This window comes from Medicago sativa, chromosome 5, assembly GCF_051527215.1.
Source record: "Medicago sativa cultivar Bolivia chromosome 5, Bolivia_mono, whole genome shotgun sequence".
Taxonomy (NCBI): domain Eukaryota; kingdom Viridiplantae; phylum Streptophyta; class Magnoliopsida; order Fabales; family Fabaceae; genus Medicago; species Medicago sativa.
This window is the reverse complement of record NC_140753.1, coordinates 16918235-16945601: the sequence shown is the minus strand read 5'-3', so window position 1 is coordinate 16945601 and position 27367 is coordinate 16918235. Positions and strand designations below refer to the sequence as shown.

The 27367-nt window shown below is 34.0% G+C and overlaps 2 protein-coding genes and 1 long non-coding RNA gene across 3 annotated transcripts; 1 reads left to right on the top strand and 2 right to left on the bottom strand.

Moving 5' to 3' along the window:
* The first annotated feature begins 5 nt into the window (after nucleotides 1-5).
* On the top strand, nucleotides 6-8899 carry LOC146920596 (uncharacterized). Its single transcript, XR_015011836.1, has 7 exons — nucleotides 6-556; nucleotides 730-770; nucleotides 1112-1272; nucleotides 2618-6626; nucleotides 6800-6840; nucleotides 7182-7342; nucleotides 8688-8899. It is a non-coding gene; the product is annotated as an uncharacterized LOC146920596 (long non-coding RNA).
* Nucleotides 8900-22111: 13212 nt separating this feature from the next.
* Nucleotides 22112-22777, bottom strand: LOC146920595 (uncharacterized). The gene has a single exon (XM_085711169.1). The coding sequence runs from the start codon at nucleotides 22775-22777 to the stop codon at nucleotides 22112-22114; it is 666 nt and encodes a 221-aa protein (XP_085567295.1).
* Nucleotides 22778-23483: 706 nt separating this feature from the next.
* LOC146920594 (uncharacterized) lies at nucleotides 23484-24623 on the bottom strand. Its single transcript, XM_085711168.1, has 2 exons — nucleotides 24147-24623; nucleotides 23484-24038 (listed from the first exon to the last, which is right to left on the bottom strand). The coding sequence occupies exons 1-2, from the start codon at nucleotides 24621-24623 to the stop codon at nucleotides 23484-23486; spliced, it is 1032 nt and encodes a 343-aa protein (XP_085567294.1).
* Between the last annotated feature and the right edge of the window lie 2744 nt (nucleotides 24624-27367).

The following is a 27367-nucleotide window of genomic DNA, read 5'->3' as shown; positions in this document are numbered from 1 at the left end:
TGTAATATCCCACTTGTCAGCTAATGGAATATTACCGGTTGAATGTGTCAGAGAATTATGAAATAATTTAATATGATGGAAATAATTATTATGTGATGTCAGCTAAACACAAGTTAAGTATCAGAGTCGGATTTAACACGTTTAAGACAGGGGCATTATGGTACTTTCTCGTGGAAGAGATATTTTTATTTGGATTTTACCCCAAAATATCTTCACTTTCTCTTTTCTTCTTCTCCCTTCACGAGAGAACAAAATTCTGCCCTCTTCCTTTCCCCTACTCTCTCACGTCTCTTTTCATCTCTTCTCCACCAATCCTTCCAAATTTCTCTTTCTCCATGGCAAGGTTTTCACCCTATATCCTTTCATGTTACCCTAAGCCTTGCATAAGCTTGGATTTAAGCTTGAACTTCAATTCTCCACTTTTTTCATGAAGATGGGTTTTGGTTAAATTGGAAGATGAAGCATGAGCTGGTGTTCAATATGGTATATTTATGATTAAAGAAGATGATTTGAGGTGGAATTGAGGTTGATTATGGATGAATTTCATGAAATAGTGGTAAGCTCAAGTTCTGGTTTTTAATTCGTACATGTTTCTATGTAGCTTGGAATTGAATGATTGCTGAAGTTTTGGATTCCTCATTCAATTCCCTACAGTTTGGACATAAATTTTGTATGATTCGGATTTGAAACGAGTTCGGAAAACATGTTTAAAGTTTGGTACTTCTGCAGGATTCTGGCTACGGATTTTGGAACAGGGCTTCACTAAAATGGTAAGAACTCTCTCCATGTAACTCTGAATTGGGTGGTTGTTGATGCTATGGATAGATAACAAAATTCCCTACAGTTTAGACATAAGAATTATTAAATTCTATTATGTATAGTAGGAGAAAAGCTACCTGCAAGTTTGAGGCAAGTTTCAGTCTTGTTTCTGTACCAATGCCCACTCTTTTGTTAAACTGTACAAATTGGAAGGTTAACTCTTGAAACAAAAATTATATTTGGAATCCTGACACCCTAAGCTTTCCAACGAGTGGTCGTTTGCTCAAAACCGATATCGTTTGGTATTTTAATTAAATTGTTAAAGTTAAGGCATTGATGCTGGATATTGCAGGGTACGGGTTTTGCATAAGTGAGTCATATTGAATGGACAAGGACTGAAACGGAGGTCTGAATGTAAGGCTTCTAAGAGCAAGAGAAGAGGGTTGAAGGGAAAGTAATGATAGGAGCTTTGAATGGTGGAAAAAGATATTGAGAGAATCCAGAATTCTTATGGTGAGTTCCATAGATAGTTTACCCACCCTTGGGATTATGTTTTATCTTGTGAGGATAATATGAATATAAGGATATTTTGTGTTATAGTTAGTTGCCCCATTTATGCCATGCTTGCTAACATGAGTATACTTGCTGAAAAGATGTTTTACAGGTTTTTAAATGATTTCTTGAGAATAAAGTAAGTATTTAATGTGTTAGTAAAACATGGCATACGAGAGAATGATACACAATATGTCCGGGTAGCAATGAACTAAGAAAGGTAATGAATGTATTGTAGAGCCTTGACATAGTTGTCAAGAACTAGAAGATAGGAAAGAATCCTAATTAAGGAAAGACGCGAAGTATAATCTCTTCGCATATGTTTAAGATGATTAAGCAAACATGTTAAGACGTGAATTGATTGATTAATCTCTTCACATATGTAAGTATGAACAAGTATGTAGTTTACCGCTAATCGGATCGATTAAGGATTCGAGGTAAACAAGTAAGCATGATTAGGTTTAACCTTTCATGATATGTTTAAGAATATGTTTAAAAAGAATAAGTAGGTGACATGTCTCTTGATATCCACGTCAGGGGGATACAAGGGGTTCTCATGATGGGAACGATTTAAGCCGTAAGGGACCCGCATGTCACTGAGTAAGCAAGATGTAGGTGTTCGTGTCTCTTGTTATCCACGCTAGGGGGATACGAGAGGTTCTCCAAGGGGAACGATTTAAGCCGCAAGGGACCCGCACGACACTGAGGGAGTCCGATGTGCCTTAGCTAGGTTTTCATCGGTTATGTAAGGGAAAGTACTCGGGGTTACTCCACCCGGGGCTCTCCGTAAAATGAACTCAGATAATAATGTTTGTTCAACGCTAACCAAGTATGACTCTGACTATGTTTATGATTATGTTTATGTAAGAAGAATTCATATACGATTATGTTAATGAGCAAGAGCACAGGATGCTACTAGACAAGTATAAGATATGAATAGAGCAAGTAAAGAATGTTATGCCGATGACGATCTTAGGTTCCCCTAATCGTCCGGTTTAGGATCGTGTCATGAATATGTTAAGTTAAGTCTTGATGCGTTTAACATATCTTGAGTTAGCGGTCCTAGGATCCCTTGACCGCCATGACACATATGAGGATAGTAAGCCTATAACAAGTAAGATGAAATTATGACGGCCCTAGTATGCACAACCGTCTAAGTATGCAAGTCCCCACACACGTATAATCAACCGTCAGGTTGTAAAGTAGACACGTGGTGACCGTAAGTTTCCCCTGAGGTTACCTATAGCCTAGGATTTAGGGGAACTCACTGAGACATTATGTCTCATCCCAATCCTATTTGTTTCAGATAAACAGGTTGGACGTCAAGCTAGTAGCCGGATGGATATTTCAGCAAGTGCTCGTTCGTACCCTCCGCGGAATAGTTATGGATTTCAAGGATGCATTTATTATTATTTTAGACAAAAGGTGTCATATTATTTTATACGAACGTGTATTGTTGTATAATATATTCATTCGAAGGTTTTTTTTGTTGTAAATTTTAATGTATCCAGTACTAAACTAACGCACATGCTAGTCTTTCTAGATACGTCTAGTATGGGTGTTACATTTGGTATCAGAGCAGGTCGATTCAGATCGTGCCATGGGTCATTAAGTTACAACTAAGGAAGTGGGACCATTGGGTTCCAGGTAAATGTTTTAATTGTTGATGTTAGTTGAGCCTGATCAACTCAATTTAACATTCGACGGTTAGAGCGGATGCCTGAGAGCTGAATAGGACCCAGGAGGAATGAAGTATGTGATGAAGATGATCTGAGAAGTGTGAACTCAGAGTAAGAGTCTAATCGTGCCAAATGGTGGCCGGTGAACTAAGCCGTTTAAGTTTGATTTCTCTAAGAATGTAAGGTAATGATAAGATGGAATGTTCTGACAACGTTTGGTAAGTTGTTAAGGATACTTCATGTATCGTAAGTGGAGAATATGGAAATATTTAAGAGTGACCGGAAGCTTCGGTAAGAGTCGTTGTTGGAATGTCGAGCGAGTCGACCAAGAAGCAAGTTAACCGTTCGCAGCGAATGAAGTTAAGGTTTTATGTGGACGTTTTACGTTAAAGGATAACATTATTAAGACATTAATTTCTGATGTGCCGGGAACTGTACCGGATGAAGTCGATGTTTGTCATGCATATGCTAAATAATGTTTTAATGATGTTAGGAATGGTTAATGTGCATTGGATTGCTTGAGAAATGAGATTTTTATGCAAAACATATTTTTCAGAAAACTGAGCTAAAGCAACTCGCCAATAGCGAAATTTTTGCTAATAGCGAAATTACTCCAGAGGATTTCGCTGATAGTGAACCTAGGGCGAAATTTTTATTTTTTCGAAAACTATCAGTTCGTCTCTAGGGTCTGCAGTGACTATTGGGGAGTTGTCTTCACAATCTTTTACGCAATAAATACTTTTTATAACAACAAGTAACGAATGCACATTACATCCTAAAGTTTCCAAAGGAAAAAGGCATGGACAACCATTAACGGGATCGATTCAGTTTAAGGTAACTTCGGAGATTAATGTGTCAAGAGTTTAAAAGGAGTTTAGACCAAGAGACTAAAGGTTCCGCTATACGAAGCGAACATGAAGGCATGAGGTAAAAAGTTGAAGTGATTAAAGTTATGTGAGATCACAATATTCTCGGATTTTGTGGAGTTTTAATTACCCCTCGAAACTATGAATTGCTTAATTAATTTGCTAAGGCTCGTTACCATGACATATTTTAATATTGTCAAGGATTATATGATTTTAGAAAAGATTTACGCATATGGGTGATTGGAATTGGTGTTTATAAATTTAAAATGGAATTTTGTAGGTACCGGTCGATTACAACTCATGTAAAATAATTTAAACACTTGGAGCAAGATTTGATGACACTGTTGTGTTATCAACTCGTTCCATGAATTTTTATGGTAACGACTGGGACCCAAATTCATGATATTTTCATATATATAATAAAGAAACATCAACACCAATGATCCGTGTGTTAATTTATGAAATTTTATTCAAAAAGAAAAAGTAACGGGCAAGCATTGGTATGATTAAGCAAAGCATAACGTGCGAGAATACGAAGATGCAATGTTGGATATTCAACAAAGGCATGCACGAGTGCATGATGAGTGAACTATGGAAATTCAAAAAAAAAATCTCGAGAGTAAATTTATGTATGGTATTAATATGCCAGAAGGTAAGTCAACCAGTGAGTATGTAAGGTTCAACCCTAAGATAGAAATATGAGACTACGGTAAGTCTATTATGAGAAGTACAAGTTACAGCGTTGGTTGTTCCATGAATGGTTTTGAGTAGAGTTCAGATAGATGATAAAAATATAAGAAAAGGAACGTGAAGTTTCACTCGTCTCCACGATTTTGAGTATTGGTTAAAGACAACCGGTGGGAATCAGAGTAGCGCAACAGAAGTAAATCGGTTAAGTTGTTAACAGTAAAGAAGCTTCATGAGAAACATTATGAGATGAGCGAAGAGTTCTCGAAATGTTAAGTAAGTGATAAGACTTATACAGTTAGTGATAGATAAGGTAAAAGTATATGGATGTGCTTTCACCTAAGTAAAATAGGAAAGGTTGAAGTCACTATAATGAAGTAATCAGGTTGCCTATTGGTGATGTCGAGCATGTATAAGAACTGTTAGTTGGATAGAAAGAGTATGTATTATGACAAGAGATATACATGTAAGATTCAGAAGGTTCTTTCTTGTGACTCAAAGTGATGATCGAGGTAACGAGTGAGATAATAGGTATCCGAAGAAGAAATGCCATACGGAAGAAAGTAACAACACTCGAGTAATACCTGAATATGATGTTCTGGAAACAAAGAGCGAGATACTGTCATGTGGTTCAAGAATCTGCTTTTGAAGTTTAAGAATTTTATCAGGAAAGGAGAATTGATTTATGAGCTATGTACGATGAGATTCATACTCTCCTATGCCATAATGGTTAAGTAATGACGATACTTGCTACAATGATGCCAAACCATAATTTTATAACTTTTAAAGCTAAGATGGGTATTAAGGGACTTGGAAACGAATTTTATTTTAAAAACATAGAAACTTGTCCTGTGGTTCGGTAGTACCGTTTTCAGTGTGGTTTCAAAATGTTTTCTTTAAAAAGTAAATACATATATTCATTCCAAGGATCCGTATACCAATGTTTATAGGATTTCTTAAAGTCAAAGGATAGGACAAGTATCGTCATTATCTAACAGTGTGTGGCACTTGAAAGTATGTAAAATGCAAAGAAAAGTAAAGTTTGACGAAATGAATATCAGTGTTCTCCAAAAGGTCTTATGAGACGAACAAGTATATGTTAAAAATGTTCAAGTGCGAGCAGACTAAGTCAGAAAGTTTAAGAGACATGTGTCTCAAGATACAATAAGAAAGATTAAGTATTATTTGTGTGTTTACACAATAAGATGTTTATGATGTAATTGAGCACTGCAGGGCAAACCTGGATTCCAATAAGACTCCAGTTAAAAGGCAAATCCTGAGTGTTTCAGTCAATGATGAGTTATTTATGTGAATGTTTTATGCTAAGCAGATAAGATATGGATCCGAGATATCTGGTCTAGTAAACCGTAAGAATAAGTTTTGATCATGATATTTAAGTTAAGCTAAGACTGTGAAAAGAATGATTCCGACTCTACAACGATTATTTCAAGATGTTATGTTTGAACTTGGTAAGTATTAAGTGAACTCTAAATTTCGAGGACGAAATTTTTTTTAAGGGGGGTAGAGTGTAATATCCCACTTGTCAGCTAATGGAATATTACCGGTTGAATGTGTCAGAGAATTATGAAATAATTTAATATGATGGAAATAATTATTATGTGATGTCAGCTAAACACAAGTTAAGTATCAGAGTCGGATTTAACACGTTTAAGACAGGGGCATTATGGTACTTTCTCGTGGAAGAGATATTTTTATTTGGATTTTACCCCAAAATATCTTCACTTTCTCTTTTCTTCTTCTCCCTTCACGAGAGAACAAAATTCTGCCCTCTTCCTTTCCCCTACTCTCTCACGTCTCTTTTCATCTCTTCTCCACCAATCCTTCCAAATTTCTCTTTCTCCATGGCAAGGTTTTCACCCTATATCCTTTCATGTTACCCTAAGCCTTGCATAAGCTTGGATTTAAGCTTGAACTTCAATTCTCCACTTTTTTCATGAAGATGGGTTTTGGTTAAATTGGAAGATGAAGCATGAGCTGGTGTTCAATATGGTATATTTATGATTAAAGAAGATGATTTGAGGTGGAATTGAGGTTGATTATGGATGAATTTCATGAAATAGTGGTAAGCTCAAGTTCTGGTTTTTAATTCGTACATGTTTCTATGTAGCTTGGAATTGAATGATTGCTGAAGTTTTGGATTCCTCATTCAATTCCCTACAGTTTGGACATAAATTTTGTATGATTCGGATTTGAAACGAGTTCGGAAAACATGTTTAAAGTTTGGTACTTCTGCAGGATTCTGGCTACGGATTTTGGAACAGGGCTTCACTAAAATGGTAAGAACTCTCTCCATGTAACTCTGAATTGGGTGGTTGTTGATGCTATGGATAGATAACAAAATTCCCTACAGTTTAGACATAAGAATTATTAAATTCTATTATGTATAGTAGGAGAAAAGCTACCTGCAAGTTTGAGGCAAGTTTCAGTCTTGTTTCTGTACCAATGCCCACTCTTTTGTTAAACTGTACAAATTGGAAGGTTAACTCTTGAAACAAAAATTATATTTGGAATCCTGACACCCTAAGCTTTCCAACGAGTGGTCGTTTGCTCAAAACCGATATCGTTTGGTATTTTAATTAAATTGTTAAAGTTAAGGCATTGATGCTGGATATTGCAGGGTACGGGTTTTGCATAAGTGAGTCATATTGAATGGACAAGGACTGAAACGGAGGTCTGAATGTAAGGCTTCTAAGAGCAAGAGAAGAGGGTTGAAGGGAAAGTAATGATAGGAGCTTTGAATGGTGGCAAAAGATATTGAGAGAATCCAGAATTCTTATGGTGAGTTCCATAGATAGTTTACCCACCCTTGGGATTATGTTTTATCTTGTGAGGATAATATGAATATAAGGATATTTTGTGTTATAGTTAGTTGCCCCATTTATGCCATGCTTGCTAACATGAGTATACTTGCTGAAAAGATGTTTTACAGGTTTTTAAATGATTTCTTGAGAATAAAGTAAGTATTTAATGTGTTAGTAAAACATGGCATACGAGAGAATGATACACAATATGTCCGGGTAGCAATGAACTAAGAAAGGTAATGAATGTATTGTAGAGCCTTGACATAGTTGTCAAGAACTAGAAGATAGGAAAGAATCCTAATTAAGGAAAGACGCGAAGTATAATCTCTTCGCATATGTTTAAGATGATTAAGCAAACATGTTAAGACGTGAATTGATTGATTAATCTCTTCACATATGTAAGTATGAACAAGTATGTAGTTTACCGCTAATCGGATCGATTAAGGATTCGAGGTAAACAAGTAAGCATGATTAGGTTTAACCTTTCATGATATGTTTAAGAATATGTTTAAAAAGAATAAGTAGGTGACATGTCTCTTGATATCCACGTCAGGGGGATACAAGGGGTTCTCATGATGGGAACGATTTAAGCCGTAAGGGACCCGCATGTCACTGAGTAAGCAAGATGTAGGTGTTCGTGTCTCTTGTTATCCACGCTAGGGGGATACGAGAGGTTCTCCAAGGGGAACGATTTAAGCCGCAAGGGACCCGCACGACACTGAGGGAGTCCGATGTGCCTTAGCTAGGTTTTCATCGGTTATGTAAGGGAAAGTACTCGGGGTTACTCCACCCGGGGCTCTCCGTAAAATGAACTCAGATAATAATGTTTGTTCAACGCTAACCAAGTATGACTCTGACTATGTTTATGATTATGTTTATGTAAGAAGAATTCATATACGATTATGTTAATGAGCAAGAGCACAGGATGCTACTAGACAAGTATAAGATATGAATAGAGCAAGTAAAGAATGTTATGCCGATGACGATCTTAGGTTCCCCTAATCGTCCGGTTTAGGATCGTGTCATGAATATGTTAAGTTAAGTCTTGATGCGTTTAACATATCTTGAGTTAGCGGTCCTAGGATCCCTTGACCGCCATGACACATATGAGGATAGTAAGCCTATAACAAGTAAGATGAAATTATGACGGCCCTAGTATGCACAACCGTCTAAGTATGCAAGTCCCCACACACGTATAATCAACCGTCAGGTTGTAAAGTAGACACGTGGTGACCGTAAGTTTCCCCTGAGGTTACCTATAGCCTAGGATTTAGGGGAACTCACTGAGACATTATGTCTCATCCCAATCCTATTTGTTTCAGATAAACAGGTTGGACGTCAAGCTAGTAGCCGGATGGATATTTCAGCAAGTGCTCGTTCATACCCTCCGCGGAATAGTTATGGATTTCAAGGATGCATTTATTATTATTTTAGACAAAAGGTGTCGTATTATTTTATACGAACGTGTATTGTTGTATAATATATTCATTCGAAGGTTTTTTTTGTTGTAAATTTTAATGTATCCAGTACTAAACTAACGCACATGCTAGTCTTTCTAGATACGTCTAGTATGGGTGTTACAGAAAGGATTTACATGTTCTAGGGTTTGGATTAAACTCTCTCTTCACTTTGTTTCTCATGAGATGTGATCATGGAAGCTAGGGTTTGGTTATTGATTAGAGGTTAGGGCTTTGGTTGCTTGAGCATGGAAATTTATGTTGAAGCATGAATCATGGAATTGATGGACAAGGTCAAGAAATAAAGTTTGAGGATGTGAAGTGATGATGATGCTTGAGAGCTTTGGGATCAAGTGCAAATCACTATGTGAGTTCCATATATAGTTTTTTCTACCCTTTGGGATCATGTTTATGCTTTGTTAGAATAACATGAAAATTCTAGGGTTATGTATGAGTTTAGTTGCCCCTTTTCTTGCCATGCTTACTAATCATGTTAATACTTGCCATATGAGTGTTTTACAAGTATTCTATGATCAAATATGTTCAAATATGCTTAAGGACACTTGGTTTTGAGGTTTTTGAGCCAAAAACACAATTTTTACAAGTGCTGGACTGTCATAACTCGCCACAACGAGTAAATAGCTCGCTAGGCGACAGAACAGTGGGTCCTGCTCGCCTCCAACTCGCCATGGCGAGCAGCTGCTCGCCTCCCCAGTAAAGTTACTCGCCACGGCGAGCAGACTGTGTTGTCTCACATGGTTTGCTCGCTTCCGGTAAGTTTTGGCATTCTTCGAGCGGTTTTCTTTGTACAATCTTTTATAAAAGTAAACCCCTCAAACCAAGGTCCTATAAGATGATCTTTTAAAAGAGTTTTCTCAAGAATGAAGCAAGTATTTAATATGTTTAGTAATGCTTGGTACACGAGAGAATGTCATGATGCGACGCGATTTGGAATAGCAAGTTATTCATTAAGCAAGGGAAAAACTAGAGCCTCAACATAGTTGTCGGGAACTAGCATGTTAAGCAAGAATCCCTAGAATGATAAGACGCGAAGTGTAATCTCTTCGCACATGAGCTATAATGCCTAAGTAATTATGTTAAGCCGTGGATTGATAAGTTGTTTCTCTCCACCATGATTAAGCATGTATATGAAAAAGTACGAATTTACCGCTAATCGGATCGACCAAGGTTCCGAGGTAAACAAGCAAGCATGAATAGGTTTAACCTACATGAACGACAAGACCATGACTATTATAATGTAGGTGGCATGTCTCTTGCTATGCACGCCAGGGGGATACAAGGGGTTCTCATGATGGGAACGATTCAAGCCGCAAGGGACCCGCATGTCACTGAATAAACAAGATGTCGGTGCTCGTGTCTCTTGTTATCCACGTCAGGGGGATACGAGAGGTTCTCGATCCAAGGGGAACGGTTCAAGCCGTAAGGGACCCGCACGATACCGTCCGATGTACCCTTGCTAGGTTTCATCGGTCATGTATGGGATTGTTCTCGGGGTTACTCCACCCGGGACTATCCGTAAAATTGAATCAAGATAATGAATGTTTGTTCAACGTTAATATAATTAATGAACTTATGTACGACCATGTATGTTATGGTTATGATTATGTTTATGATTATGCAAGAATGATTCCATGCACGACTATGTTAAGAACAAGAGCACAAGATGCTATTAGACAAGTACAAGTTATGGAATAGAACAATTAAAGAATGTTATACCGACGATGATCTTAGGTATCCCCTAATTGTCCGGTTTAGAATCGTGCCATGATTATGTTATGATTAGGCCTCGATGCGTAGAGCGTATTCTTGGCAATGCAGTTTTAGTTTCCCCTTAACCGCCATGACATGTATAGGAAGTGAAGCCTATGACACGTAAGATGAACCTATGATGGGTCTAGCATGCACTACCGTCTAGGAAAGCATGACCACACACGTATAATCAACCGTCAGGTTGTATTCTAGACACGTGGTGACCGTAGGTTTCCCCTGAGGTTACCTGTAGCCTAGGATTTAAGGGAAATCACTGAGACATTATGTCTCATCCCAATCCTTATTTGTTGCAGTTAAACAGGTTGGACATCAAGGTAGTAGCCGGATGGATATTTCAGCAAGAGCTCATTTGTACTCGCAGCATGATGATTATGGATTTCAAGGACGTATTTATGATACTCTAGAAAAGATGAATTGTATTGTTAATGTACGAACGCGTTTTGTTGTATAAAGATATTCATTCAAAGCTTTTATTGTTGTAAATTTTAATGTATTCAGTACTAAACTAATACACATGCTAGACTTTCTAGATACGTCTAGTATGGGTGTTACATTTCTAGTGTTTGTTCATATACTTAATAACTTAAAATTTATTTTATGTTTGAAGAGTCAAAATATGAATTTTTAAGTTTTTGGTGTTGTTCTAAAAAAAAAAGGTTTTAAAAAATTCATTAAATTCACTTTTATCTAAAAATTCTATTTTTTTTTTTGGAAAATATTGTCAGTAATTTCCGTGCATTTCTGAAAAAATTTCATAAAAAAATATGAAGATTAAACTTGAGTTAATTAAAAAGTAGGGACTAATTTGATGGATTGAAAATTTTGGAGGGACCAAAAGCCTAAGGAATATTTTAGGGGGACTAAAATCAAATGTTGGTATATTTAATTAGGGAGACCATTTACTTTTTTTGAAGGAAAAAAAAAAAGTAAATGGTCCCCCTAATTAAATATACCACCATTTGATTATAAGTGCTTCCTGGTGGTAGATCTCAGATGCGGAGAGTCTCATACTTGTAGATAAATGTTAATGTGCCAAGTATAAGTTTTTTTTAAGAAATGTCAAGTATAAGTTAAAGTTTACATTGTATGTAACTTACCATAATGCAAGAGTAGATATTAAGCATCATATAAGTGATATGATGTATACTTAATGTCTTAATATTTATGATGAAGATGTGGTGTCAGACTCACTTATTTGGTTTATCTTAATCTATCGTGATGATCAAACTCAATGTAAGATCTCCAAAAATAACAATATTATGATGAATTGTTTTTTAAATTTCTAGATGTAATTTGTTTAATATTTATATCTTAAAATTTAGTTTTTAAATGACATTATCTTTCATGTGAGTTATTTCATTCAACCTAAATTATTACGAATTCATTTACTTTTGATCTTAGGTGGAAAATGATAATGGAAAAGTGTAGAAGTTTGAGTTGACAATTTACATTCTTATTAGACTTTTAAAATTATGTGGTGTTTTTTTAATTGAATCTATTTTTTAAATAACTATCTAAAATTCTCCAACTAGTTCAACAAACTTGTAAAATTAGCGGCAAATCACGCTATTTCCTATCATTGTACGAACGCATGTTGTTGTATAAGATATTCATTCAAAATTTTAATGTTGTAAATTTTAATGTATCCAGTACTAAACTAATGCACACACTAAACTTTCTAGATACGTTTAGTGTGGGTATTACTCATATGACGACAAAATTCAAGTTCAGGTAAAAGAGAGAGAGTGAGTGTAATTGAGAATGTGTGTGTGAATACCTTAAAGCAACAGTCTCACATATTCTCCATGATTTCGAAGTAGAAAACCTGAACAAAAAAAGAGGAATTAATCTGAAGAATCGGCAGCAAATGGTCTCTCCTTTAAGAACAAGTAAACCTTAATGTCTCCAACACACCTTCAGTCTTTTTTTTCTCTTTCTGAAATAGCACATATATTAATTCAAAACAGGCCCCCGCACAAGCTATGCAAGTAAAAAGCCAACACTTACAAAGCAATGAAAAAACGCACAACATAAGAAACGCAACACCAAAACAACCTAACAGCACAAAACTGAAACACCAAAAGGCCAAACAGCAGAGGCATCAAAAGCCAGTCGAGAGCTACAACAGCAGAAAACTAAAAACTGGTAAGCTGCCACAAAAACACCAAAAACTTGCCACTGTCCAAAAACACAAATGCAGTCTATATCCTCAAATTACGTCCTGAGCAACCCATCACAACCCATCACAATAAAAACTAATATCATGAAAGGGAAAGATAAAAGAATCTTACATGAATCAAAATGAAGTAACTAACTTTGTCAAAAATCAAATTTTCAATTAACCTACTAACCAAACTCTAATTTTCAACAAATTCGTTTATCAAAAACCAAAATTTTAACAAACCCATTTCATTAAAAAGAAAAATTTCAATACAGAGCAACCAGTTAACAAATAGAAAATAGAACATCTCCTATATTGGGGAGCAAAGCTGAAAAAGAGAGGAAATGACGAACCTGAAATTACATAGAACAAAGATGTCAAACATGACACGGAGAGAGCGAATAAACCGTGAAATGGCAGAGAAGGGAACGATGTTGTCAGAGATGAGAAGGAGTTAGCGATGGAGACAAGGAGTAGATCGAGAAAGTGAGATGGAAGTTAGGGATATTAGGGTTTCAAGGGGAGAGAGATGAAGAGAGAGAAAGTTGAATGAATGGGTATTGAGTTTTTTGATAGTTTTATCTTGGCTTAATTAATGATTTGGTCCCTTAAATTATTTGTTGGTTACATTTTGGTCCCATAAGTTATTAATGTTACAATTTGGTCCCTTAAGTTATTTGTTGGTTACATTTTGGTCACATAAGTTATTAACGTTACAATTTGGTCCCTTAACTTATTTTTTGGTTTCGTTTTGGTACCTTAACTCTTCCTCCGTCAACCACTCTGGTCCTTTATGTTATTAGAGTTAAGGGATCAAAACGAAACCAAAAAATAAGTTAAGGGACCAAAACGAAACCAATAAGCAAGTTAAGGGACCAAATTGTAACGTTAATAACTTATGGGACCAAAATGTAACCAACAAATAACTTAAGGGACCAAATTGTAACGTTAATAACTTATTGGACCAAAATGTAACCAACAAATAACTTAAGGGACCAAATCATTAATTAAGCCTTTTATCTTAAAAGGATTTTTTTTCATTTAAATTAATAATTAATATATCAATTGTCACAGTAGTAGCGCCAATATTCCCGCCTTCGATTTCCATTGAATTTTGGATTAAAATAACCTCAGTTGAGACGGAAATACAAATTTCGTCTCAACTTTGCAACTAAAACTTCAATCCATCCCAAATTGGGACGAAATTATGATTCCGTCCAAAATAAAGTTAATAAATTAAAATAAAATATTTGTAATAGAAGAGCGTCACAAATTCCGTCCCGATTTAATTAATTTGGGACGGAAAATAAATTCCGTCACGAAGTTCCGTCTCAATTTGACAGTTTTCTTGTAGTGACCTGGCAATGCCTGATTGGGTCAAAGGCATGTGCCTTTAGCGCCCAAAAGGCACTGAAGCGCTGCCCCATAATACACACTAAATTACACAATGGTGGTACAAAGTATTTGAGCGGATAGGATTCAAGGGGACTTTGTTTTTAGAAAAGATAGATTTTAAAAAAAACTACTGGGAATAGATTGAAAGAGTTAAAGTAATATAAATAATTTGGTCAAAGATAATTTGAATAGAAAAAAAACTTTTAGTCAACAAACTATCCATAATCAACTTCCAAAAGTTAGAACAACTTGTAAATACTGAAACCTGGACAAAAGTAGAGCTTGTTGAACAAAGTTTCAACACCACTTTTATTATGACAATTGTTTAATATATAACTATAAGCATATAATATAGGTGAAAATATATTACAAACTATAAGTTTTCAAAAACTTATTTGAAAACAACATTGGTGCTACACTTAAATGCTAGATTTTCTTTGTCATAAATTACTATCTTAAGAACGTCTTTCATACACGGTGCAACTCTATTTGCATTTCCGTATGGCCCATGAATCATGTGTGAATTAACTAAATTGTACAATTTTGACTGATCATCTTGATGATGTATCTCTGCAGATATAATTTGATCAATATCATTTGGACTTGGGTATTTGTTCGATGGATGTAAGAAAATAAGAATCTGGGCAAGAAGCAATCCTCTTTTTTGAAATTCAATCGTATACATGTCTGAAACAAATAAATATATAGACAAATTGCGTATATTAGTGAATGGAAACTGGCATAATATCAAGTTCAATTTATATATCAAAATATGAAATATATAAAGTTTATATACTTACATGCAAGCACCTTTCCGAAAATACCTTTCTTAGTTAAATCATCAAGCAGAGAATCAAATTTCATTTTAAATACTCTGGATATAACATATGGCCGATCATGTGCGTTCAAATTTATTGGATTAAGCAAACGTTGAATTTTAGGCCAATTTAGATTGCACGTGAAGTTAATAAAAAGATAAGGGAAGCCAATATGACTGCAATTTGCCATTCCGTCAAAGTATAATTGATCCATATATCTCCGACTACCAACATATGATGAAGGTAACATAACCCTATTTCCTAGGTTTGCACCTTGGTTTTGACGATCATTGTTGTATTGGCTCAAACTATTATACTTCCAGACCCTCATTGGATTAAGCAAACGTTGAATTTTAGGCCAATTTAGATTGCACATGAAGTTAATAAAAAGATCAGCGAAGCCAATATGACTGCAATTTGCCATTCCGTCAAAGTATAATTGATTCATATATCTCTGACTACCAACATATGATGAAGGTAACATAACCCTATTTCGTAGGTTTGCACCTTGGTTTTGACGATCATTGTTGTATTGGTTTAAACTATTATACTTCCAGACCCTCAATTTCAACTGATTCTTCCTAAGCTATGTAAACCTTTCCGATTCCATCATGGTAAACCCATCCACAAAAAATTGTTGGAAAATCTGTATTGGTTTAAACTATTATACTTCCAGACCCTCAATTTCAACTGATTCTTCCTAAGCTATGTAAACCTTTCCGATTCCATCATGGTAAACCCGTCCACAAAAAATTGTTGGAAAATCTTGATCTCAAAATTGTATGTGCCTCATTTTTTCTGCTTTGAATTCTAAATTCTAACCACTCCTTTATGGTGTGTCTATTTCTTTTTGTGACTCGTTTAATAGACTGCACATCACTTTCCATTTGTGTAACCTCGGCTGCTTCCTAGTTTTGGGTTTCTGAGACTTGATTTCGATGCTTCCCATTTGGTTTGTAACCATTTTCTACATAAGGATACAATAATGGATATTGATAACCTAAATAGCTTGTAAGGAATTCACTAATTCTTTGAAGTTGACCTGATTATGTCTATGCTATGATGTCTCCCACAATTAGAGCAGCAACCTCAGATAATGTGGGTTGATTATATATTCTACCGTCCGTGCTACGCTCGGAAATTTAATACGGTTTTAAATTTTGGGACATTTCCTTGACTCAAACTTTCCCTTGCCATTCGAAATGATTGTGCATAGATATTGTGTTCATAGAGCATCTCTGACAGTTTTTGAACAATTTCGGCATCAACTTCACTTTTTGACCTACAACAAAATCTTTAGTAAATATCCACATGTATGCATGGCAAGTAAAATGTTGGGCAGCAATAAAGAAAACTCCATTTATATTAGAATTAACTTAACATGCATATAAAAAATGATAATGCCAACACACTGTGATATAAATTTGAAAATTTAATCATTATTAGATAAATGGCCCTCCAATTAACATAAGTTGAATCAAATAGATGGTCCATAAGAAACATAACCGTATAAATATCATAACTCAATGTAAAACTCAATGTAAAGAGGGTACCTGGTTCCTTGAATTCTATTTTGAATTTCATTTTCTGTGTCACAAATATAAAGTCGTGCATATCGTGGATTTTGTTCTGGCATCGGCAACAAACTACCAATTTTGTGGCATGATTGACTTTGAATTCTGATATTTGGTGGTCCTCTTCCATTATTGAATCGGTTGTCAAAATTTGCACCAGGTGATGTGAACGCAAACATCATGTTGTTGTTGAAATTTTTTGGAATTATATGAGTCATTGTTGAATAACAATTCTTGTAGTAATTTAGGAGGTGTTTTTAACAAAGGCAATTGCACCTTTCCCTTTCCACTAACACATTGGAAATCTTGGATTAGCAGCATCTTTAGATTTTCCCAACCTTTCTTGATACCACATATTTGCTCCACAATATTGACATTTAAAAGTAGGATCACCAATATCATAACACCTTGATGATAATTCATAAAACTATTATATTGACTAATTTTAAAAAGTAAAATATCATTTGTTACAACAATAGTGAATAATCTTGTACATGAGCACTCATTTTCTATTTGAGCTACATATGTATGATTAAAATATTCTTCTCTGTCCAAACTTGAATCACTAACAGAACTTGTAGAACCTTTGTTTTGGATTTCATGCACACTTTGACTTCCTAACTTATAATGTTTGGAGAAATCTCAGATAGTGGTGTTCTGTCTATTAGTGTATTTAGTGGCGTATTTTGACTAAACATGACAAAATTTTCAGTTTTCATCATTTTTTATTTCTTAATAATCTGGAGTACATTTTTTCTATGAAGCCTTGCTTTTGCTGCCATCCTTTTTCTTATCATATTGGCAAAAACTTAATGTTCTTTAGACTGTTGTTGATCCATTTCATGAGATATATCTAAAGCCATTGAAATAAGAATTTAAAAATAGGAAAGAAAATATATATAATAGACAAAATTATTCACGCTAAGTCTAAATTCTTTAATAGCCAAGACATTCACTATTTTTGAGGAATTGTGGTTACAACTTTTTCTTTGATACGTTGATCCATTTCATGAGATATATCTAAAGCCATTGAAATAAGAATTTAAAAATAGGAAAGAAAATATATATAATAGACAAAATTATTCACGCTAAGTCTAAATTCTTTAATAGCCAAGACATTCACTATTTTTGAGGAATTGTGGTTACAACTTTTTCTTTGATACCGTAGAAAATTATTGAGGAATTTGGTTACACCTTTTTTCTTTATCCGAAAATTGTTTACAAACCATTATCCATAATTATTTATTTAAAAAACAAATAAATTAAATTTTGCAATTATTTAGTTGATAGTTATCCAAAAATTGGTTGCAAACCACTATCCATTATTATTAATTTAAAAAACAAATAAACTAATTTTTGAAAAATGACGATTATGCACATAAAATTAATGAGATTATGGATTTTGATAAGGACGATTATGAAATTTTATTGTAATTCAAGTTTTATGAGTTCGGGTATGCTCCATTTAGGCTAAGCTCCATTTACTCCATTTAGGGTATGGATTTAAGACATGTGGCAAAAAATATCTAACGGTTGAGATTTTAAATTAAAAAATAAATATTTGTTTAATAAAAATACATAATAATAACAAACAAAATCATGTTCCCTTCTTCTCTCATATCACAACAACCTTTTATTGTTTTTTAATTTAAAATCTCAACCGTTAGATATTTTTTTGCCACATGTCTTGCATCCAAACCCTAAATTGAGTAAATGGAGCTTAGCCTAAATGGAGCATACCCGAACTCAATTTTTATATATATATTGTTAGTAGATAAATCCAAAACAACCAGGACATAGGAGTCTTTCTTGGAAATGGCTCTTAGGTAAAAAAAAAAAAAAAGAAAAGGTTTTTCTTGCTTATATTAATGGCTCATTAACTCCTTAGATTGTACCTAAGGTAATTTTTGCTCCCTTTTGGATGCGGGAGGTTTATCGATTCTTTTGGTTAGTTTTTGGTTCCTTGTACTTTTTCCCAGGTTGTTACCATCTGTACATAATTTCCACTTGAATCTCTGCAGAAGCAAGTATATTCTCTGCAGAAGCAACAAAAATAAAAGGAAACAACCATCATGCAAATATTTCAATCATGTCTTCTGAAAGAAACTTGCAAATGTAGCATGGTCTACTTTTTTTTTTTTTTGGTACAATAGCATGGTCTACTTTATCTAAATAGAAAAGTAGCCAAACATAAGCTCCCAGTACTACAGTCCTAGTTTTAATTGTTAGCATAGTCTTGAGTTTCCCATAGTCGACTATTTGTAGACATTAAGCTTCGAAAGGGTCTAATGGGAGTTAGTGAGGACGATGTAAAAATTACTCTTGAAAAGGTGACGATGCTATTCGGATATTTGCATGAAAAAGATGTGTTTGAGAAAAGTATTACAAACAGCATCTGGCAAAGCGGCTTTTGTCTTAAAAAACAGTTTCTGAAGATGCATTCCTTGTTAATTATAAGTTCAGTAGCAAACTGTATAAGGTAAAAATAGGGAGGACTGAGGATTATGAAATCTAGAAAGCAATATTTTTTATTTTTTTTGAAGCAGCTAACTTTATTGAAGCTATACCTCTCATAAACCATGAGAAACATATGCACAGAGAAAGAAACCAAACCAGGGGCAACTCAAAGTCAATCTTGCTCGATACCTCATGGGGAGAGTCTATCATGCTTGATCACTCTTTGGGCAGAGTCTTCATACTCCATCTCTTTCTTAAGGCGGCCTTTAATGCCATATTTTCCATTTCAGGAGAGTTAGACCCAACAATGAGCTTTCAATCCTTTTTTCATTTGATTTCGCATTTTAAAGATGCTGCAGATACACAAGAATAATACATAGCAAGTAGGGTAAGAGATGTATAAATTATAAAATGTTACCATAAAATTATGCTCTGATACATCATCATTATGAGTGGTGGAGGTGCTAAGGGTTGTGATTTTGTAGGCATCAAAATTGGCTTAAGTGCATAATTCTGTCAGTATATGTCGCTCCGTTTTGCAAAATTCTTTATTTAACTAAACCTTATAAAGCTTATATTTAATATATAACTTCTACATATACAGTCACAAACAACCTCGAAGTTACTAAAATTAAACAAAGATTCATTGTTAATCAAAATCTTTTAGGGAGAGTTTGTCGGAATAGTCTCTGCAGTTGCGCGCGCGGAGGATATTTGGTTTACATAAAAAATAATCAATAAAATACAATTAACAAAAACATTTTGACGAATAAATATTGTACAATCCATGTCAATAATTCAAGTTTACAGTGCAAGAACAATATATCCAGAAAATCAAAAGCTAAAACAAGTTACGATCTCTTATCTTTCGTTCCTCTTCTTCCCAGTCTTCACATGTACGTTTCAAAAAACCAAAAATTCATCGTTGAGAGTCATTAGTTTTCTACACGAGTGAGGTGCCTAACGTATCAAAAGCCACAAGTTATAACAGAATAGGCGACAATAAAATTGCAATAACTACATCATTGAAAGAGTCATTAGTTTTCTACACGAGTGACATGACATGCATGTGAACTGAAAGATAGAATGAAGATAAAACATTATATAAACAAAGGTCATGAACTGACGGATATTTCCAGTTTTTTCAAGGTGAAAACGAAGATCATAAAGCTACAGGTAGAAATTTGTTCACGCTAACATCAAGCTCCATTAAGGGTAAAAAAATTAAGGGTAAAAACGAAGATCAACAAATTAAGGGTAAAAAAATTAAACAAGGTCCTTTTCTTAACCATTGTGAATAGATAAATAATTGAGAAGAATAAAAAAAATTGAAACAATTTAGTATTTATTTTTGTATATAATAACAAAGAGAAGCGTTATACACCAAAACATGTACCTCCACAAAGAAAGACCTGAAATATACATCCACGTCGTCTTGGCAAGTAAAATCCATGACAGAATAATACATCAACAACAAAGAAAGACACCTATCTAAAGATCAAACAAAATCAGCACCCAAAACTAATACCACATAATCCGCCACACGTATCCAAAACGTGCTTGTCCTACACTCTAAACCCAACAAAACTATGCTGTTTCTGCTGCATTCTTGAAGAGGAATATCATCTTGTTGTTCAACTGGACGAATGACTAATGTGACTAATGTTTGTTGTCGACATCCAATCAAAACAACTTGTTTCGAGGACCCATAGTCATTCCCCCAGTTGAACAACAAAATGAGATTGCTCGTCTTGAATACCTTTTCTTCTAAATCAACATGATGACCTAATTGTTTCAATTATTTTTTTTTTTCCATGTAAAACCAATTTCGTCTAATTTGGATTATATATATAGGCTCACATACGGAATTTGTTCTACTTTTTTGGAGGGGTTTGTTCCTACTTATTCTAATGTTAGGTATATCCTTTAATCAATATTTTATGTTCCTAGGATTGTTTGTAACAAGCTCTTCTCTATATCCTTTTTTTTTTTTTTTTTATAATAACATTTAAACAGTTTTTCTTCTAATATATTTATCTTTTTGTTCTCCTACTTATCCCTTTACTCTTTCCACTTATTTCTCCTTCTTATCCGATTTTTAGTTTAAGTATTTATCGTTTTATCCCTTGATAATTCTCTATATTTTGCAAATAACAACTTCTCTGAATTTTGCAAATAACAAACTCATTTGTTTCTCACTCATCTTCTTGTTATCTTATTCCCTTTTATCTAATATACTAATTTACTGCTTATTATAATAAGCAAAATTTTATAATTATCTTTTTTAAACTCTTAATTTTCTTAACTTTATGTGTCTATTGTTCATTTTCCAAAATATAAAACCAATTTGTTTTTTGTCAAAGATAAAACCAATTTGTTATCCTTTAAGTACTTAATTAACTCTTAAGCCATATCTTTATACTTCTCTATAAATAAATATCCAATATAACATCATTGTAAATCATAAGAGAATAATAGAATTCTCTCTTTTCACTGTTTCTAATTATTGTTCTTATTTTCTTCTCACCTCTATTTCAATTTCTTATTTTAAGAGTTTCATAACAAAACTATTAAAAGAGATCTTAGGTTATTTATATTATTTTTTTAAGAAAAAGAGATCTTAGGTTATTATTATTTAGCAAAAAAAAAAAAAAAAAACTTCGTATAAGTAGGAATAAAGTTTGGTATATGAGCCTATATATAAAAATAAAAAATAAAAAAACTAATACGGTATGTTAAGCTGTTTATTATTTTAGGTTTTCTTAATAACAATAATTATTATATGGAACAAAAGTTTCTTGTAGTGACGTGAGTAGTAAATTTCTTTTTTTTTTTTTGAAAGAAAAGAGCTTATATCATTTCACTAGTCAAAATGTGTTCAATACAATCAAGTGGTTCAACTAGGAGCTGGAAACTAGCAGACAATAGGGCCGCCTTTGCTAACTTATGGGCAACCTCATTTGCTTGTCTCCGTACAAACTCAACACTAGAGTTTTCATAATACTCACTAAATACAGATTTACATTCATTGATAATAGCACCATATTCCGTATGATCTTGCCTGTTAGAGGCAAAGCTGTCGACAACCTTCTTTCAGTCAAGTTCAAAGTCTATTGGTCCTAACCTCAAGTCATGAACCCATTGAAGAGTTGATAACAAACCCAACGCCTCTCCAATATGCACCTCATGCTTGTGCTCAAAACATTCCTTTTTTGCAAGCATAAACACACCTTCCTCATCTCTAATACATATGCCAATTCCCACTCGGTTGTCATTATTTGGAAAGGAAGTGTCTATGTTACATTTGAATCTACCTGTGCTTGGTTTCTGCCACTTAACCCTTTGGTTTTGCTGCTGCTGCTGTTGTAGCATTCTGGTTCCACCTGAATCTGTTCTGGTTTTAGCATTTCTGCCAGCTGTCCATTCATAAATCAAGGACTCGGCTCTCTCTAAAACAAAGGCATGTGTATCTGTAACGTTATTCCACACCTTGTTGTTGCGTTGCTTCCAAATACTCCAAAGAATACAAGCAAACAGTGATGCATCTCCACTTGATAAGTCCTGCAAAATTCGAAAAATACAAGCCTTGCAGTCTATCTCTTGACTTGTAACAGCACTGACAACAGTGGATACAGCAGACAAATTCCATACATTACTACTATTTGGACAAGAAAAGAATAGATGAAAGTTATTCTCTACACCAGAATCACAAAGCATACAATTTTTCGGACAATTCACTCTCTTATCTCTGAGCCGCATTCTTGTTGGTAACACATTTCTAACAATTCTCCACATGAAGTTTTAACTTTGGGAGGCGATTTTAGCTTCCAAATCTTTGCCATTTGATAAGTACCTCACGCCCAACTTTTGATAGACACTTGCTGCCCCATGAATTGATCATTTTCCAAATACGATCCTTGATAAAATTAAACGTCGCTTTCTTGCTCCTTCCGATCATAGATGGTAATCCCAAATACTTCCCAGTACCAAGAACAGCTTGTACCTCAAGAATGTTTGTGATATCAGTTTGCTTTGTTTGACAAACATTCCTGCTGAAGAAAATCTCTGGTTTTTGAAAATTGATTGCTTGCCCCGAAGCTTTCTCATAAACTACTAGGATATTCTTCATAAATATCGCTTCAGCAGGCTCTGCTCTAAAAAAGAGAAAGCAATCATCCGCAAACAGTAGATGAGAGACTATAGCAGCATTTGTGCATATTTTAACTCCATGAATGTCCCCACTAGCTTCTTCCTTCCGAATTAAAGAGGAATGTCCTTCTGCACAAATAACAAATAGGTATGGTGACAAAGGATTTCCTTGTCTTAGTCCTCGACCCGGAATAATATGACCAACTACCTCATCATTAACTATTACCGAGTAGTCGACAGTCTCCACACACATCATTATCCATTTAACCCATTGATGAGAAAAACCCATTTCAAGCATAACACACTTGAGATAATTCTAGTCTATCCTATCATATGCCTTGCTAATGTCTAGCTTAAAAGCCACATCACCTTTGTTTCCTGACACTTTTGACTTCATATGGTGCACAAGTTCAATCGCAGCCATCGTATTATCCAAAATTGATCTGCCAGGAACGAAAGCGGATTGATTATCTGAAATACACTTGTCAAGAACTCCTTTTAATCTATTTGCATGGACTTTAGCTACAATTTTATACACAACATTACACAAAGCGATTGGGCGCCAATCCTTCATAGAGACCTGAGAGTCACCTTTTGGAATCAAAGCAATATTCGTCATGTTTAGGGTATGCGATAATACACCTGAATCTAGCCAGCCATAACATTGCTTAAAAATTTCTTCACCGCATATAGGCCATAATTTTTGAAGGAAACCAGGATTGAATCCATCAGGACCCGGACACTTGTCAGGTTTCATAGAAAAAATGGCTTCCTTAAATTCTTCAATCATAAACGGTGAGATTAATCTGAGGTTATCTTCCCCAGATATGGATTCAGCAATGACGTTAATAACCGGAGAGACATCACTGTTCTAAGCTTGGAAGAGGTTTACAAAGTAGTCTTTTGCTACATTACACAAATCAGTGGCTTGTGTAACTCTATTATTTGAGGCATCCACCAAAGATGAGATATGGTTTACCTTCCTTTTAGATGTTGCAGAAGCTTGAAAGAATTTGGTGTTTAAATCACCATCTCTCAACCAATGAGCTTTAGCTCTTTGGCGCCAGAAAGCATCTTCTTGTATGAGTAACTGTGACATCTGATTTCGGAGATTATTAAAAAGCACAATATTACTTTCTGTAACATTTCCCCTCATAATATCTATCTTCTTCTGGCAAGAGTCAATATCGCGACGCGTCTGCTGAAAGTGAGTTCGATTCCAGACAACCAAATCTGAAGCACACATTTCCGGTTTGTCAACAATTAATTTATCACCATAAGACTGCCATTTTCCATTTACAAAACTGCCGAAATCAGGATCTACCAACCATGCGTTCTCAAATTTGAATCGAGAAAGAGTTCTGTTGATACTAATATTTGGTTCACAAATTAATTGAATGGGATAATGACCAGAAGCCGGAGCTGACAGATTTTCAAGAACTGCATTCGGGTACATAGAATGCCAAGAATTTGTAGCTAGTGCACGGTCCAGACGTTCCTCTACAGCCCTATTAGTGCCAAGGCTCTTGAACCAAGTAAATTTCTAAATTATTTAATTTTAATGATTTTGATTATTATATGAAACAGTGTTGTTCAGTGGTTGAGTGTCCCTTAAGTACTAGCTACATGGACCTTGATCTACATATGTGGTTCGAATCGAGGGTTTTCCACTTCTCCATGGTTGAGTGTCTACTCACTAGACTATTTGTCTAAAATAAAAATATAAATTCATAGTTTGGTGATCTAACAATCGGTATTTACCTATCAAAATTATTTAATGAAATATCAAATAGTTCCAAAATTTCATATTAAAAATGTGGAGTTTATATACTCAATAAGAACTTTTAATTTGATAGTTAAATTAATGAATTCATTGTTTAGTGATTTATCAAGCACAATAACTCATATTTGGAGAGCTACACTGTAAAGATACAAATAAAAAAACAAAAATTCATTATAAACATAGATTTCACTCATCAACCCACTGTTGAGTTACAAGTTTTATTAAGTATATCAACTCTCAACAGATTTTTATAAATTTTCATAAGCTATCCCTTTCCCTACGCCCTCTCTTTGCTTCATGACTTCCTTCTGGGACTGACTCAGCTTGAAACTAAGTTATTATCATTAGAATTTAGAGCTGCGACGTTATTATCTGTAGGATTTAGAATTGCGACGGCATGACCCGACTAAATGGTATCAGGGTCAAGTTTCTATTGTTGTTGTTTCACGCTATTCTCAAGGGATCTTGAATTGAAGTCCTTCCTTCCATGTTCCTATAACATAAAAGCTAAGCAACCATAAGAACTTTTTTTTTTTTTAACAAAAAACTATAAGAACATAGAACCAATTTAATCAAATTTGGAAGTAAGTCAAAATTCACAGTAAAATCTCACAAGAAAATAAAATAAAATAAAATAATCATGATCGGCAGATACAGCTAGCCAAAAATATATCTATATCATAATCAGATGCAAAGTTGGTAAGGAACGGGCCACTTCCTTGCAGAAGGTTGTGTGTTCGATTCCCTCTGCCGATGTGAGGGCAGTGTTGGTGGATGATCTGTAAGTACCTCTGTAAGTGCCCTTTGGGCCCGGAGGCGTGCCCTGACCCTGGTGGTGACCGGAGCCGAACCCACCTAAATTTTTTGTAACCAAAAAAGATGCAAAGGGCTGCACCCGAGATGGAAACCAAAGACAAAGTAGGTGGTTATTATATCCAAACAATCATGAAGTACAGTAACAATCATCATTGTATAGTGTTCTTTTTAATTCCTTGAGACAAATTTAGGAGCAGGGCATGAGTGAAGAAAGAAGAAAAAGAAGAGAAAAAACATTCATGACACACTGGCTGTTTAACAACAAAGTGAGATTGTTGTGTCATGAATACTCCTTCTCCTCTTCTTCTTCTTCTCTACTTTTTAGTGTATATCCTTTTTTTAGGGGAAGTGAAGGTATATCCTTTAATCAATATTTAATTTGATATGTATTTTATTTTTTGATCAATAATTAATCTCTTTTGTGAGTTGTATGTTACCTAGAGTAACAAACTTTTCTAGTTAGTGTATATCTTTTTTTTTGTTAATCAATATTTTATATGTATTTTAGTTTTTGATCAATAATTTTATTTTTTAAGTTGTATATTACCTAGGAGTAACAAAGTTTTCTAGTTAATGTATATTTTTTTTTAGGGGAAGTTAGGGTATATCCTTTAATCAATATTTTATATGTATTTTATTTTTATTTTTTGATCAATAATTAATCTCTTTTGTGAGTTGTATGTTACCTAGAGTAACAAACATTTCTAGTTAGTGTATATATATATTTTTTTGTTAATCAATATTTTATATGTATTAGCGTTATATTCAACCACTGAACAACACTGTTCCATATAATAATCAAAATCATTAAAATTGAATAATTTAGAAATTTACTACTCACGTCACTACAGGAAACTTTTGTTCCATATAATAATTATTGTTATTAAGAAAACCTAAAATAATAAACAGCTTAACATACCGAATTAGTTTTTTTTTTATTTATTTTATTTTTTATTTTTATATATAGGCTCACATACCAAACTTTATTCCTACTTATACGAAGTTTTTTTTTTTTTGCAAATAATAATAAACTAAGAACTCTTTTTCTTAAAAAAAAATATAAATAACCTAAGATTTCTTTTAATAGTTTTGTTACGAAACTTTTAAAATAAGAAAGTGAAATAGAGGAGAGAAGAAAATAAGAACAATAATAGAAACATTGAAAAGAGAGAATTCTATTATTCCCTTATGATTTACAATTATGTTATATTTGATATTTATTTATAGAGAAGTATAAAGATATGACTTAAGAGTTAATTAAGTACTTAAAGGATAACAAATTGGTTTTATCTTTGACAAAAAATAAATTGGTTTTATATTTTGGAAAATGAACAATAGACACATAAAGTTAAGAAAATTAAGAGTTTAAAAAAGATAATTATGAAATTTTGCTTATTATAATAAGCAGTAAATTAGTATATTAGATAAAAGGGAATAAGATAACAAGAAGATGAAACAAATGAGGAAACAAATGAGTTTGTTATTTGCAAAATATAGGGAATTAGTTATCAAGGGATAAAACTATAAATACTTAAACTAAAAATCGGATAAGGAGAAATAGTGGAAAGAGTAAAGGGATAAGAAGGAGAACAAAAAGATAA

Bases quoted from the DNA above. Each gene is read 5' to 3' on its own strand.
- LOC146920595 (XM_085711169.1), bottom strand. From the start codon at position 22,777: ATGCGGCTCAGAGATAAGAGAGTGAATTGTCCGAAAAATTGTATGCTT.
- LOC146920594 (XM_085711168.1), bottom strand. From the start codon at position 24,623: ATGTACCCGAATGCAGTTCTTGAAAATCTGTCAGCTCCGGCTTCTGGT. The intron at 24,039-24,146 runs GTAAACCATATC...TTCCAAGCTTAG, and splicing joins CTGCAACATCTAAAAGGAAG to AACAGTGATGTCTCTCCGGT.